The sequence below is a fragment of the Centruroides vittatus genome, unplaced genomic scaffold (assembly GCF_030686945.1).
Source record: "Centruroides vittatus isolate TY-2023 unplaced genomic scaffold, ASM3068694v2 contig_19, whole genome shotgun sequence".
NCBI lineage: Eukaryota > Metazoa > Arthropoda > Arachnida > Scorpiones > Buthidae > Centruroides > Centruroides vittatus.
In genome coordinates this window covers 609,006-622,323 of record NW_027121169.1, presented here as the reverse complement: position 1 = coordinate 622,323, position 13,318 = coordinate 609,006, and the positions used below count along the sequence as shown (strand labels likewise).

Sequence of the window (13,318 nt, the reverse complement as noted above, 5' to 3'; positions counted from 1 at the left end):
TATTATTGAAGCATGAACATTTTTATATTTACAAATTCAGTTTATGTCCGATTTACTTTCTCAATGCATTATTTTTAAAAAGTAATATTCATAATATCAGATTTTTCTGAATTTATATTATTTTATGACTTATACCTTTGTGGTATAATAATCTTCATTTCATAAGCTAGATAGATTGAATTGAAGGACATTGTCATTTTTCTTAAATTACAGCAATTTTTTTTTAATCAGTAAACTGAATGCAAGTTTATTGATTTAAAGTATCTTCTGTAACTTATTGTTATCATAGGTCTTTGCATGTGTTAGTTGGATTTTTGACTTATACTTGGTTAAAGATTGCATTGTTTGACAGAATATGACAGAACAAGATTTATAAAAGTCTGTTTGCTCTGAAATATAAGAATGATCTGTCTTATAAGAAGTTGTCAAGATATTTACAAAGATGGTAATTTGTAAGGAATGAATCTTATATATTTATACAAAGTCTGCTATATAATCATTTTTGTCATACACAAACAAGATTAGGTTTTGTAATTCACTGCAACTGGAATGGTTTTTCATTATTATTATTATTATTATTATTATTCACTTCTTGTTAATATTTATTTATTATTAAAGGTTTATCAATTTGTATAATTAAATAGTGAATGATGATATTGTAATGCTATTTTTTTGAATGAAGATTTTCTTTTTATTTGAATTTAGCTATCATTTACAATTATCACGCTGATTAGTGGCAGTCATCATATTGAATTCATTCCATTAGTGATAATAATTCCATTAAGAAGTAAATTATTCTAATTTCTGAATGAAAGTAAACAATAAATCTGTTAAATTCTTTTGTTAATATCAGACAACATTCAATGTACCTTTACTCAAGTTGAATTAAATCTTCACTTTTATTAAAATTTTAATAAACCTAGATCCTTCTTTTGATTATGTTAATAGAAGAAAATGATTGCTTGTATCTGATTTCTTTATAATATTTTTTATTGTTTTTTTTTTTTTAATTATTTTTCAAAAATGCTTTTTAGGTGGGTCACCACTTTTAGAATGTGTATTTTCATACATGAAAAAAAATCATATAGGAAGCTTTATTGTTCATATTTTGTTTTAAATTCTTGAACAGTTTACAGATATTCAAAGATAATGATTTAACTATAAGAAATATTGAATCATTTATTGTAAAATAGTATATAATTTGTTTATATTTAAGGAAAAATATACTGTTTATTTGAGGAAGTTGAAAATTTGAATTTATTTGAGAAACATTTTTGGCTTGTAGCTCAGTCAACATTAGCTAATGATGTGCAAAACTAAAAAGAAGAGCACTGTAGAAATGCTCTTTGTTTTAGTTATGGAATGGGCCTAGGATAGTTCAATGTTGCTGCTGAACTCCACCCATTACTAGTGTTACTAACCTGTTACAGATTTTGAGAAAAGTGAAGAATTGACAAAAGTGCAGATAAGCAAGATCACATTATAAAATGTTAGCATAATGTTGTACAAGTCAAAAGAAATGAAATTAAATCAGTATTGAACAAAGCAATAACATATAAATACTTTAGTGAAAGTTCAGAACAATAGAATTACTGAATGACTAGTAAAGGTTATTCAGTAGTACTATTGTTCCCAATTTTTACTATAATAAAATTTTATCATAATTAATTTAGCAAACATAATTTTATAGGAATTTTGAAATAACAGTGACATTTTTCTTTAATAAGATATTACATTAATGCAAGTTTACAGTTTGTTATGGAATAATCTTTGTTTATTTCTACTTTTGCCAAACTTTAACCTTTTTCCAAATTTGTAACAGACTAGAAACACCAACAATAGATGAGGTTCAGCAGAAACTTCTGGCTATTGTAACTCTAGTTCATCATATGGGAGTTCTTCATTTTAGTTGTGTGCATTGTTAGCTGATGCTGACCAAACTGTAAACCAAAAAAAAAGTTTTTTGGAATAAATTTTAATCTATATAATTATGCTGTTTAAATATGTTTGAATTTAAATATATGATGCCAAGTGAATATATGAAATAAAGCAATTATTTCATAATTTGAATATAAAACTGCTTAAAATTCAAAAATATTATCAACAATTAAAGATGGAGGCTTTGCTTAATTTTTATGATCATCTAATATACTGTATTAGTTAAAATAAATATGCAGTTTATCAAGAGCTAAAAACTTCTTAATTTTTATTTTCTTTAAATAATTACTAACCCTACTGAAAATGTCTGCTAATTTTTAATCAAATAATCATGTTATTAATACAAATAAACCATCACAGTACCAGGTATTTGCTTTTCTTATGTTATTGATAAAATAATTTTTTTAAATAAATCAGTGAATTAAATGAATAAACTGTAATAATTATTTTATAATATGCATAAGACTGTAATACTAATAGTATTACAACAAATGCTTTAGAATATAAATTTTAAAAAAGGATTTATAAAAGATATTAAATAATTTATGTAAATTTAATCTGATTTTGTAAGGCATTTCTTATTGGGAAATCCTATTTTATATTCTAAAATTTTCAAATAAGAAATGCTCTAAATGCCATATAAATCAAATAAAATTTATATCAATACTAGAATAACATGTATTTTTCTAGCTTTTTAAAAAATGTTATTAAAATTGTCAGTTTTTTAAATTTATATTTATTAGATATTAGAAGATGTGAGTAAAGTTGCATTGAGCGGATTTGCAGCCCAGGGTAGTAGTCAAACTCCAGACATTCAGTTGCTACGTATAGTATTAAGCGAACCAACTAGTCGTATATGGGTTTCATTTTTGGAGGGTGAAAGAAAGTGCGGTTACGCTAAAGACACTTGGCAACTTCAGAGTCAATTACAAACAGTAAGTGCAATCTTAATTACATATTATTATTTAATTAATGTTTCCAAATTAAAATATACAAACTATAATGTAAAGACTTTTCGACAAAATACAACTGATTAACCTCATCTAGATTTTCTTAAAACAATATTTTCTTCAGAAATAAAGTTATTTTATTGTATTGTCATAAAACAAATTTTTTAGCAATATTTTATAAGTATAAACAGTTTATTAAATTAACTAAAACAATAAGAAATGTTCATTTTGAACTGTTGTAATTTATAGGAGAAAAACATAAAGTAATTGTTTATGCTCATATAAAAAAGAGAAGATGAATGATATTCCTAGTTTATGCTCATATAAAAAAGAGAGAAACAAGATGAATGATATTCCTAGAATGTACAATAACATTTAAAATCAGCATGGCTTTACTTCATTGGCCAAGTATATTTATCATACAGAATACACCTAGCTGCAACATATGTATAGAAATTTATAAGAACAGTTTCTTAATGATTTATTCCTTTCTATAAAATGATTAATTATTATATAAGATTATTTAATAAGCAGTTATTAAAAATAATTGTTTTCATATAAACATAATATATTTTTAGAACTTTCAGGTTTTATTGATTTTTCCATGAATGATTTTGCCTATTCATAAAATTGAATTAACTTCAAAAACATTAATATACATTTAAATTTAACTATTAAAAGTTAAAGAAAAATGCATTTATTTTAATTTTTATTACAAATTCTCATAGAAACTACAAAAGATGACAGGTGGACTCAGTAGATTAGCCAGCAGGAAAATAAAAAGAGAACAAGTGGTGCGAATGCCTTTAAGCAACATTTCTCTTCCTGTAAGTTTTCATTTTATGATTTGATAAGAAACTTCGAAAATAATTTTAAATTTATTATTAAATAATTATGAAAGAAAATTTAACACAATTATAATTACTGTGTTTACTAATTACAAATTAATTTAGAAGATATAGTTAATTATACCTTCTAAATTAATTGGTCTGGAAGCTAAGATAAGATGGATTATCATAATTGGCTATGTATCTGCACAGTAAGTAGGAGTTGCAAGTTTGAGTCCTGCTCTGGATCGATCTTATTTTTCAGAATATTTCAAATTAATTTATTTATTAAAGCCAAATGATTGCTGGATTATATTGGGCTATATTACTACTACTATTATTAATTAACTGTTAAGTAATTTGGCACTAGAGGTAATGCCTACCTCTAGTGCCAAATTATAGCAATTAACTGTACAACAATTCTTTCATTAATGCTACATCAAAATGTCACTGTGAAAGCATTTTAAAAATTAAAAAGGAGTATAAATTAAACATTTGTTATCTAGAAAGGCTCATTTGAACTGATTGAAAACTCATTTTTATAAAACTGTTTTCTCGAGTTACTTTATAACTCTTCTTCAGATTCAAATATTTTGTTACATACATTTCCAGTTTATGTTAGTAATAATACATCTTGAAAGAAGTTTGAAATATTTTTGAACTCTTTAATTCAACATTTAATAAAAATGAAATGATTCTGTTTTCTAGTGTTTGAATTTATCTTATAGTTTTTTGTTTTTTTTTTAAAGTTACATTTATAAACTATAATTTATATCAAAATAAAGATTTGATGTTTTAAAAATAGCATTTTTATAATAACAAGATTTTTTCTTATGCATTTTTTATAGAAAATATTAATTTGGTTCAGATTACAAATTTTATTTAAAATGTAGAATATAATTTTATATTTTAGTGACTTAATTTTTATTTAAATTAACCACTATAGGATCTAGAATTATGGACGTTTACGCATATTTCTATTGTTCGAGATCTTGTAGAATTACATTCTAAGCAATATCAGCAGGTATTTAATTTTAAATAAAGAAAAACATTTAAATTTCAATGGCACATTGCTAAAACGTTTATTTACAAACAAAGGGACAGCAATATTTACAAAAGTATGTGTTTGATAAATGGTTACAAACTGAATCTGAACTAACAAGAGAGAGAGCAGTTTGGGGACCGCCAGTAGGATCAGCGCTAGATAAATGGATGTTAGATATGACTGAAGGTAAAGTTCATATAAATTATTCATGAAAAAATGAAATTAAATTCTAATACATTGACATTTTAAAACTTTTTGACCATTATATTGAATGATCCAAAACAGAAATGAGAACTTTTCTTTTTAGGTCCTTGTCGAATGAGGAAAAAGATGGTTCGAAATGAGATGTTTTATACTTTTTATCCTTATAGACCAGAAGTGGAAGGTGGAGAAAATGTAATTAAATTTAAATTATTACTTATATTTTCAAAAATGATTTAATATAAAATTATATATTTTTTTATTATTGTAAAAATAAGCATATATATCTTCACTTAATGGCTTTATTTTCTATTTTAGAAAGCTCTAAAGTATAAAGTAGCAACGAGTTTTGATAGCAAAGAGTATTATAAGCACTGGCGTCCCGAAAACATGGTAGAACAAGATACAGTTACTCCAGAACTATCTGGAATTGTTACTGAAGAATTGCAGTTAGAACCAGAATCTGGAGAAGAAAGAGAAATAGGTAAAAGAAAAGAAAAAAACTAATTTTATTTAATATATAAACAATTCCACTAATCCAGTTACTTTAATTAAAAACCAGACAATCTGGATTGATTCTTTTCTTCCAGAAATTTTAAATTGATTCCTATTATAATTATTAAAGTTATCATAATATGGCAGCTTAACTGCCTGTTTCTGGTCAAATTACTTCATATCTAATTATTAACTTAGCCTTATTATCAGTGGTGTAGCTACCATGGAGCAGTTGGAGCAAACTGCTCCAGCACATGAATCATGAGGATGCCAAGTTAGAAAGTTTTTCAAAACTAAAATTAATCAAAACTTTTTTAAGAAGCAGCATGTCACAACACCATCTTAATTCTTTGGCTACTATATCAATTGAAAAAACAATAGCTTGTCAACTTGATCTGGAGAAAGTGATTGACTGATTTGCAGATTAAAAAGCGAGAAAACAACAGTTTTGAATATTTTTTAATGTATTGTTATGTATTTGTTCAACTTGGATACATTTTGTCAATATAGTTCATATAATATATAGTAAATATTATTAGGTAGTCCATACTTAAAAAATTATATTTTGTTTTATTATTATATTTGTACTTATTAAATTGAATATCTTATTGTTGAATCTCAAATAAATTATTATTAAATAAGGTTTTAAATTGGAATAATTGATGTACCCCTAAGGAACTAGGGGGTACATCGATTCTACTTGCTCCAGGGTGCTGATTACGTAGCTATGCCACTGCTTATTATAGCCTAATAATTTGGCAGACTGTCTGGTTTTAAAAAACAGTATAATGCACTAATATAATAGAATTAATAATAATTATTTGAATTAGTATAATTTTTTGTGTGTATAATTTTCTCTAAAATTAATAAAATGTAACAGTTAAATTTTTGAATATTCAAACAGTTTTAGTCCTTAGCTTGAACAGATTTACTTAAATGTAGGTTTTCAAGGTTTACGAACAACTTGTTTATTACCAAGATCACCAGTAAGTAGAAGCAATAGTGATTGGGATGAAGATCAAGATTTTCTAGAATCAAGTGGAGAGGCAGGAACTGAACAGGATGGAAGAAAACAGGAGGATACTCCTGATAGCCAAAGTGTCTTAAGGTTATTAGAAGAAGGTGAAAAGGTAAATCAAAATATGCTGCATTCATATGAGTAATTTCAGTTATCATTGGAATATTTCTAATATAAAATAAGAATTCCATTTTATTTGTTTAATTAAAAAAAATGAAATAAATGAGTAATAAATCAAAATTTTAAAAATTAAGCATCTTAATACTTTATTAACACCTTTCTGTAAGTTATCTTATATTGAAATCTGTTAAACTGCTGAATTATCAGGCAGTTCATTTGGCATATCTAATGAAATAGGGTTGATGCTTATGTTATTATATATATTAAAATCAGTTTTAATATGAATGATATAGAGATTAGCATAAGAATTTTAATATATAAAGCCAAAATTGAAAATTTGCTGATTTAATCTGCTGAATTTCCACTTTAAGTTTGATGGTGGATAAATGTGACAAACATTTAAAGTCACAAAATCTTAATATTTAACATTCAGTGTAGGTTTCTTTTTTTTTTATAAACATTTATATCCAGCAGTATTCTGCTGGAATGTTTATAAAAAAGAAGTGTACACTGAAAGTTAAATATTAAAATCTTGAATCTGATTCTCTACATGGTCACAAAATCTGTTTAAGTGAAGCTGGTTTATTTAACTTATAAGAAAAATATTTGCATTATTACATTCATTTTTAGATCTAAAATACTCTAAGTAAGACATTCTTGAAAATAATGTTTTAAAATTTTTATCTTTTTAATATAGCAAATGAATTTAAAAACATTATTCTATAACCTTAAAAATGTATATAAATAATCAAATATGTTGGAATTTTTTTCTGAAATTTAATAACCTAGCTATACAAATAGGTTTTTGACTTTTTAAATTTTACTAACAACAAATATTCATTTTATACTGTTTTTTTTTTTTTTTTTAATAATTATAGATTAGCCATATGTTTCGTTGTGCAAGAATTCAAGGTCTTGATACATGTGAAGGACTTCTGTTATTTGGAAAAGAACATTTTTATGTTGTTGATGGATTTACATTGTTAAAAACAAGAGAAATTAGAGATATTGATTCTTTGCCAGCCAAGTAAGTACAAGATTTTAGCATTATTACTGTCAATAAATATAACAATTTAATAATTGACATTCTTATTCTACATAAACTCCTACTAAAACACCGGATTGTAAATAATTCTTCACCCAAAAACCTAATAACCGGTGCCAGTCCACTTAAATTATATGGCAAACGTTTTCGGACACTTCACTGTGCCCTTCCTCAAGCCTTCTAATCTTCTTACAACGAATTTTCGAACAAACGAAGTCATATTTCCGTTACGCACGTGCCAACCGAATAAAATTTAAAAATTAAAAAATCAAACAACTCAAATTCAAACCGTTCAACTATCTTCCGTAAACGAAGCTTCCTCCCAACATTCTACTGTTTTGCTATTTACAAATTCCTACAGCGCTCCGCCCTTCCTCTAAAGAACGATGACGTAAGCAGCTCTACGTCATTGCTAAACGTCGCACTTTTTAACAAATTTCAAACACGCTCCTACACTCCTTCAATAAAAGATCGTCATCCCGTTTCCTTTCTTTTACTCTGTCTCGTCTTTTTGCAGCAGAGCCTGCCAAGCCATCGATAATTTCACCTCAACTTTTGCGTTAATAGGCTGTGATGAACGGAAGGCCTTATAAATTTCTATTTGTTCCAGCCATCTAATTTGCTCAGCATGCTTAGTGGTAGCAAGCAACTTCGCTGCCTCGAAGTCCGGGACTATTTCCGGGTCGGACGCATAAATCGCTAATGAGGTGGTGGCTCTCCCATGTTCAATATCTTTCTGGTGTTCTCTCAATCTTACTTCCATCGCTCTTTTCGTGGATCCAATGTAGACTAATTCCTCATTGCACCTATTATCTGTTAGTGGGATAGCATATACCCCAGGAAGTTTGCCACTATTCGTTCTGTCCTTATCATTCCGTAGTAGTTGCAGCATAGACGGGCATCTCCTGTAAGCTATGTCGAACCCTTGTCTTTTCGCAATTTTTCTATATAAAGGTGCCAATATCGGGTTGTATGAAAGGGGTACGATAATATTCGCTGTTCTTTGATTATTCCCATTCACCGGAGTGTCAGGACCGTCGCCATTTAGATAATTTCTTTCCAGTTGCTGTATCAGTCTGCCGTACCTGTGCTCTTGCGCCACCACCCGTAAGTGATCCAATTCCTTCTGTACTGCTTCCTGGGTGGTGCTGTGAGTGTACGCCCTTTTAATCAGGGACCTGAATGCAGCCATTTTATACCCGAACGGGTTACACGAATCCGCTGTTATGTAACTTGAGCTGCCTGTTGCCTTCCTGTACACCGCTGTTTGTATCCCGTCTTTTGCTATCTGAATGCCTATGTCCAGAAAGTGCACCTCCTTATTGCTATGTTGCTCCAACTCTATAGTAAGGCCATAACTGTTGTCATTCATCCGTTGTATGAATGAGCCGACGTCCGGGTCTTTCTTCCATAATATTAAGACGTCATCCACGTACTTTCCATACATAATGATGTTCTGGCTGAAGCTTGGAATTATTCTCTCCTCTAATTTCCTTATGACCAATTCACATATGTCCCCTGATACGGCGCTACCCATGGGTGTACTCCCTTCCCTTGTGCATACGTGCTTCCTCCAAATTGAAAAAAGGATCCATAACAAATTAAATGTGCCAACTCCAGCACTTGATCATGTAACTTGCCATCATTGACTTGTTGTAGCAAAAAGTCCCTAACCGCACAAAAACATGGTGGTAATTCGATGGAAGGGTAAAGCGCACGGAAATCCAACACTGAGATATGGTGTGGACAGTCCGCGGGAATAATCAAAGAACAGCGAATATTATCGTACCCCTTTCATACAACCCGATATTGGCACCTTTATATAGAAAAATTGCGAAAAGACAAGGGTTCGACATAGCTTACAGGAGATGCCCGTCTATGCTGCAACTACTACGGAATGATAAGGACAGAACGAATAGTGGCAAACTTCCTGGGGTATACGCTATCCCACTAACAGATAATAGGTGCAATGAGGAATTAGTCTACATTGGATCCACGAAAAGAGCGATGGAAGTAAGATTGAGAGAACACCAGAAAGATATTGAACATGGGAGAGCCACCACCTCATTAGCAATTTATGCGTCTGACCCGGAAATAGTCCCGGACTTCAAGGCAGCGAAGTTACTTGCTACCACTAAGCATGCTGAGCAAATTAGATGGCTGGAACAAATAGAAATTTATAAGGCCTTCCGTTCATCACAGCCTATTAACGCAAAAGTTGAGGTGAAATTATCGATGGCTTGGCAGGCTCTGCTGCAAAAAGACGAGACAGAGTAAAAGAAAGGAAACGGGATGACGATCTTTTATTGAAGGAGTGTAGGAGCGTGTTTGAAATTTGTTAAAAAGTGCGATGTTTAGCAATGACGTAGAGCTGCTTACGTCATCGTTCTTTAGAGGAAGGGCGGAGCGCTGTAGGAATTTGTAAATAGCAAAACAGTAGAATGTTGGGAGGAAGCTTCGTTTACGGAAGATAGTTGAACGGTTTGAATTTGAGTTGTTTGATTTTTTAATTTTTAAATTTTATTCGGTTGGCACGTGCGTAACGGAAATATGACTTCGTTTGTTCGAAAATTCGTTGTAAGAAGATTAGAAGGCTTGAGGAAGGGCACAGTGAAGTGTCCGAAAACGTTTGCCATATAATTTAAGTGGACTGGCACCGGTTATTAGGTTTTTGGGTGAAGAATTATTCTTATTCTATTTTTTTAGTATGCATGATCCTATTATACCCAATTCATCACCAAGAAGCAAACATCAAAAAAGAATGTATGTATAAGATTTAATTTATTATAAAAATTACATTTTTATAATAATGATGATAAATTGTGTAATATTTCAATTTTAATATAGGTGTAGTAAGTTTTCATATGATGACATAAGAGAAGTGCATAAAAGAAGATACCTTTTACAGGTTTATTAAATTACTATTTTAAATGTTTAAATATAAATATTTAAATTGTAACTAATGAAAGTTATATTTTTATTCAGCCTATAGCTTTGGAAGTATTTTCTGCTGATGGAAGAAATTATCTTTTGGCCTTTCCACGTAAAGTAAGAAATAAAGTTTATGCAAGGTAATATATGAATAATATTATTAAATATATTTGATTGGATTTAATTGAGTTTAAATAATAAATACCAGATAACAGTATACTTAAAGTATTTATGATCATTCAGATTCTTAAGTGTAGCAACAGCAATAACAGATAATGCTCAAGATTCATTATCTGGCCAAAAACGAGGTGCAAATGTTGAATCCAGGTAAATTTAAATTTTTTTTTTAAGATGAAAATGCTATCTTGTAAAAAAATTTTCTTTTATAAAAACAGTAATTTAATTTTATTTTTTATAGTATACAGGAGCCCAAATGTCAGTTAACTACTGTAAAGATTAAATTTCTGTATTATTGCAAACTTTATAAAAATTATTTTAAATGAGATCTTTATTTGGTACACAAATAGAATTTTCAAAAGTTATAATTTATTGATAGTTTATTTAAGCTGTTAACTGATTTTTAGGTCACACTATGTTTTTATTATGTAGAAAATAATTATAAATAAAAAGTTCTGTTTTCAGAAAAAATAACTACAATAATTTTTGTTAAAACAGCAAACAGTAGTTAACATTTACTTTTTCATTACTTAAACAATCCACAGATTGGATATTTGAATTAAAGTCAAATGATTCACTCTATTATTTTATAACTAATTATTAATTTACCCTCAACATAGCCCAATAATATTGCAGATCATTTGGTGATATTTAACTTGAAGATATTTCAGTTGGCATATTATGTTATGTTATTGATTATTAATATTGGTAAATTTATTTCACATAGTAAACTTTAAAAGTTTTAATAACTACTGTATTTACTTGCATGTAGGACGAGGTGTGACTTTAAAGTTCAAAATTAAAAAAAATTACTTTTATTAATACAATTCTAATTTTATTTTATTTAATCACAAATAAAATATTATAAAATGCACGTATTAAAGCAAACAACCATGTTTTCTTGATGATATCACCTTTTGTCTACTCGGACTTGCTCTCTGAAGCTTCGTTACAACTCTCCTCTTTTTCACTCTCACTCTACATTGTCCTCTGATTCGTCAAGTGAATTTAAAATGCAGTATTTTCTGAATGACTTTGCTATCAGCTTTTGAGGAATTCTTTTCCACGCATCTGATACCCACATAGTGCAAAACCAAAAGATTATAATGCGCATGACCAGAAAAAGTTTATTTTTAATGATTCAGAATGTTCATTAAAATGATTCAAATATTTATTAAAAATACCAATTTAATAAATATGAAATAACTACATTTATAATCATCGCTAAATTGACCTCGATAGCACCCTACTATAATGGCAGCATGAACTATACACGGTTCACAAAAATTAGTGCAAAAAAGCAAAGAATCTTTTGCTTACAGGACAACCTAGCTTTTTGAAGCAATGAAAATTGAATAAAAACGTTGTCTTATACGCGAGTAAATACAGTAGTTTTATTATTTTGCACTTTGTCATCATCAGATCATCAGAAATCATTAGATAATATGTCAACTTATAAGTTTAAAATTGGTTAAATGACAATTGTGCACTGTTTCTCAAACTTTAATCAAATAAAAATAATTTATTTAAACTTTCTTTGTACATATACAAACATCTCTAAACCCAATATATTTGTAATAAGCCAAATAATTACCAGATAACATCAGGCTACTTTCCTCAATTATATTTAATTAATTTCTAAATAATTTGTCCTAGAGGAAGGTGTGAGTATACAGGGAGTTGTTAACGCAACTAGCCAACACATTCATCCTGTCGGAACTTTCGATCCACTCACTGTGCCAAAGGATAGCCTTTCTATGAGAGCTGATGGATGATCAAGATCATGAAATCCTGATCAATGTCAGGATGCTGACACCAGATAGTCAATTTATCGTGGACTAACACACGTAAACTATTATAGATGATAATATTTAAAATAGGAGGGCTATTCAACAATAAATGCCTTAAAGATAAAGAATGAGTGGAACCCCCAAATATAATATATATATAAATTCTATTTATTGGACTAAAACAATATAGTGTATACAATATTCCATAAACATTATAAACAGGCAAGAGTATCATATCAAAAGGATCTAAAACTAACTTATTCCTTACATCTAACATGGATGCTACATGAGAGATAGAGCTTACAATTGTTCTAAATATTATAATACCTTAACTTGAGGTTTGATCTTCTTAAATATCGACATGTTGATAAGTATTTTGGAGAATGCAGAACGGGAGAATCAATCTTCTATGCACTCAGTATACATTATGGTTTATGTCTTGAACTGTGCTTATATTGCCAGTTTGGGTTTCATCAACTGCACAAAAAGGCGGGAAATCTACCCCTTTCTATAGGGATGGCTGGGTGATTGACTCAGCGTCATAGGACAGTGAATAGTTTTAAGTCAGCCTAGAAAGGAAGTTTGTTTCCTCCCTTTCGTGGAAATGAAAAATGTACATCCTTTTTTGTTAAAATTTTATCCAAGAAATAAAATGTTTTGTTATAATATTTTATAATAATTAATCTCCAAATATTCAGAATCTCACAGAGGCTATAGTTGCCATCTCTTATTGAGTCCCATTCCAGGCCGATTCTTTTTTCCAGAATATTCTAAATTATTT

The 13,318-nt window shown here is 28.9% G+C and overlaps 1 protein-coding gene across 1 annotated transcript in view; it reads left to right on the top strand.

The window, feature by feature from the left end:
• bchs (WD repeat and FYVE domain containing 3 bchs) overlaps positions 1–13,318 on the top strand; it is a 232,023-nt gene that overhangs the window by 182,448 nt on the left and 36,257 nt on the right. The window contains exons 45-56 of the mRNA XM_067264512.1: positions 2,682–2,873; positions 3,617–3,715; positions 4,662–4,739; positions 4,814–4,946; positions 5,068–5,156; positions 5,280–5,445; positions 6,399–6,586; positions 7,473–7,621; positions 10,346–10,402; positions 10,487–10,547; positions 10,625–10,710; positions 10,814–10,897. Coding sequence (XP_067120613.1) covers positions 2,682–2,873; positions 3,617–3,715; positions 4,662–4,739; positions 4,814–4,946; positions 5,068–5,156; positions 5,280–5,445; positions 6,399–6,586; positions 7,473–7,621; positions 10,346–10,402; positions 10,487–10,547; positions 10,625–10,710; positions 10,814–10,897 — 1,382 coding nt within the window. The remainder of the gene's footprint in view (positions 1–2,681; positions 2,874–3,616; positions 3,716–4,661; positions 4,740–4,813; positions 4,947–5,067; positions 5,157–5,279; positions 5,446–6,398; positions 6,587–7,472; positions 7,622–10,345; positions 10,403–10,486; positions 10,548–10,624; positions 10,711–10,813; positions 10,898–13,318) is intronic.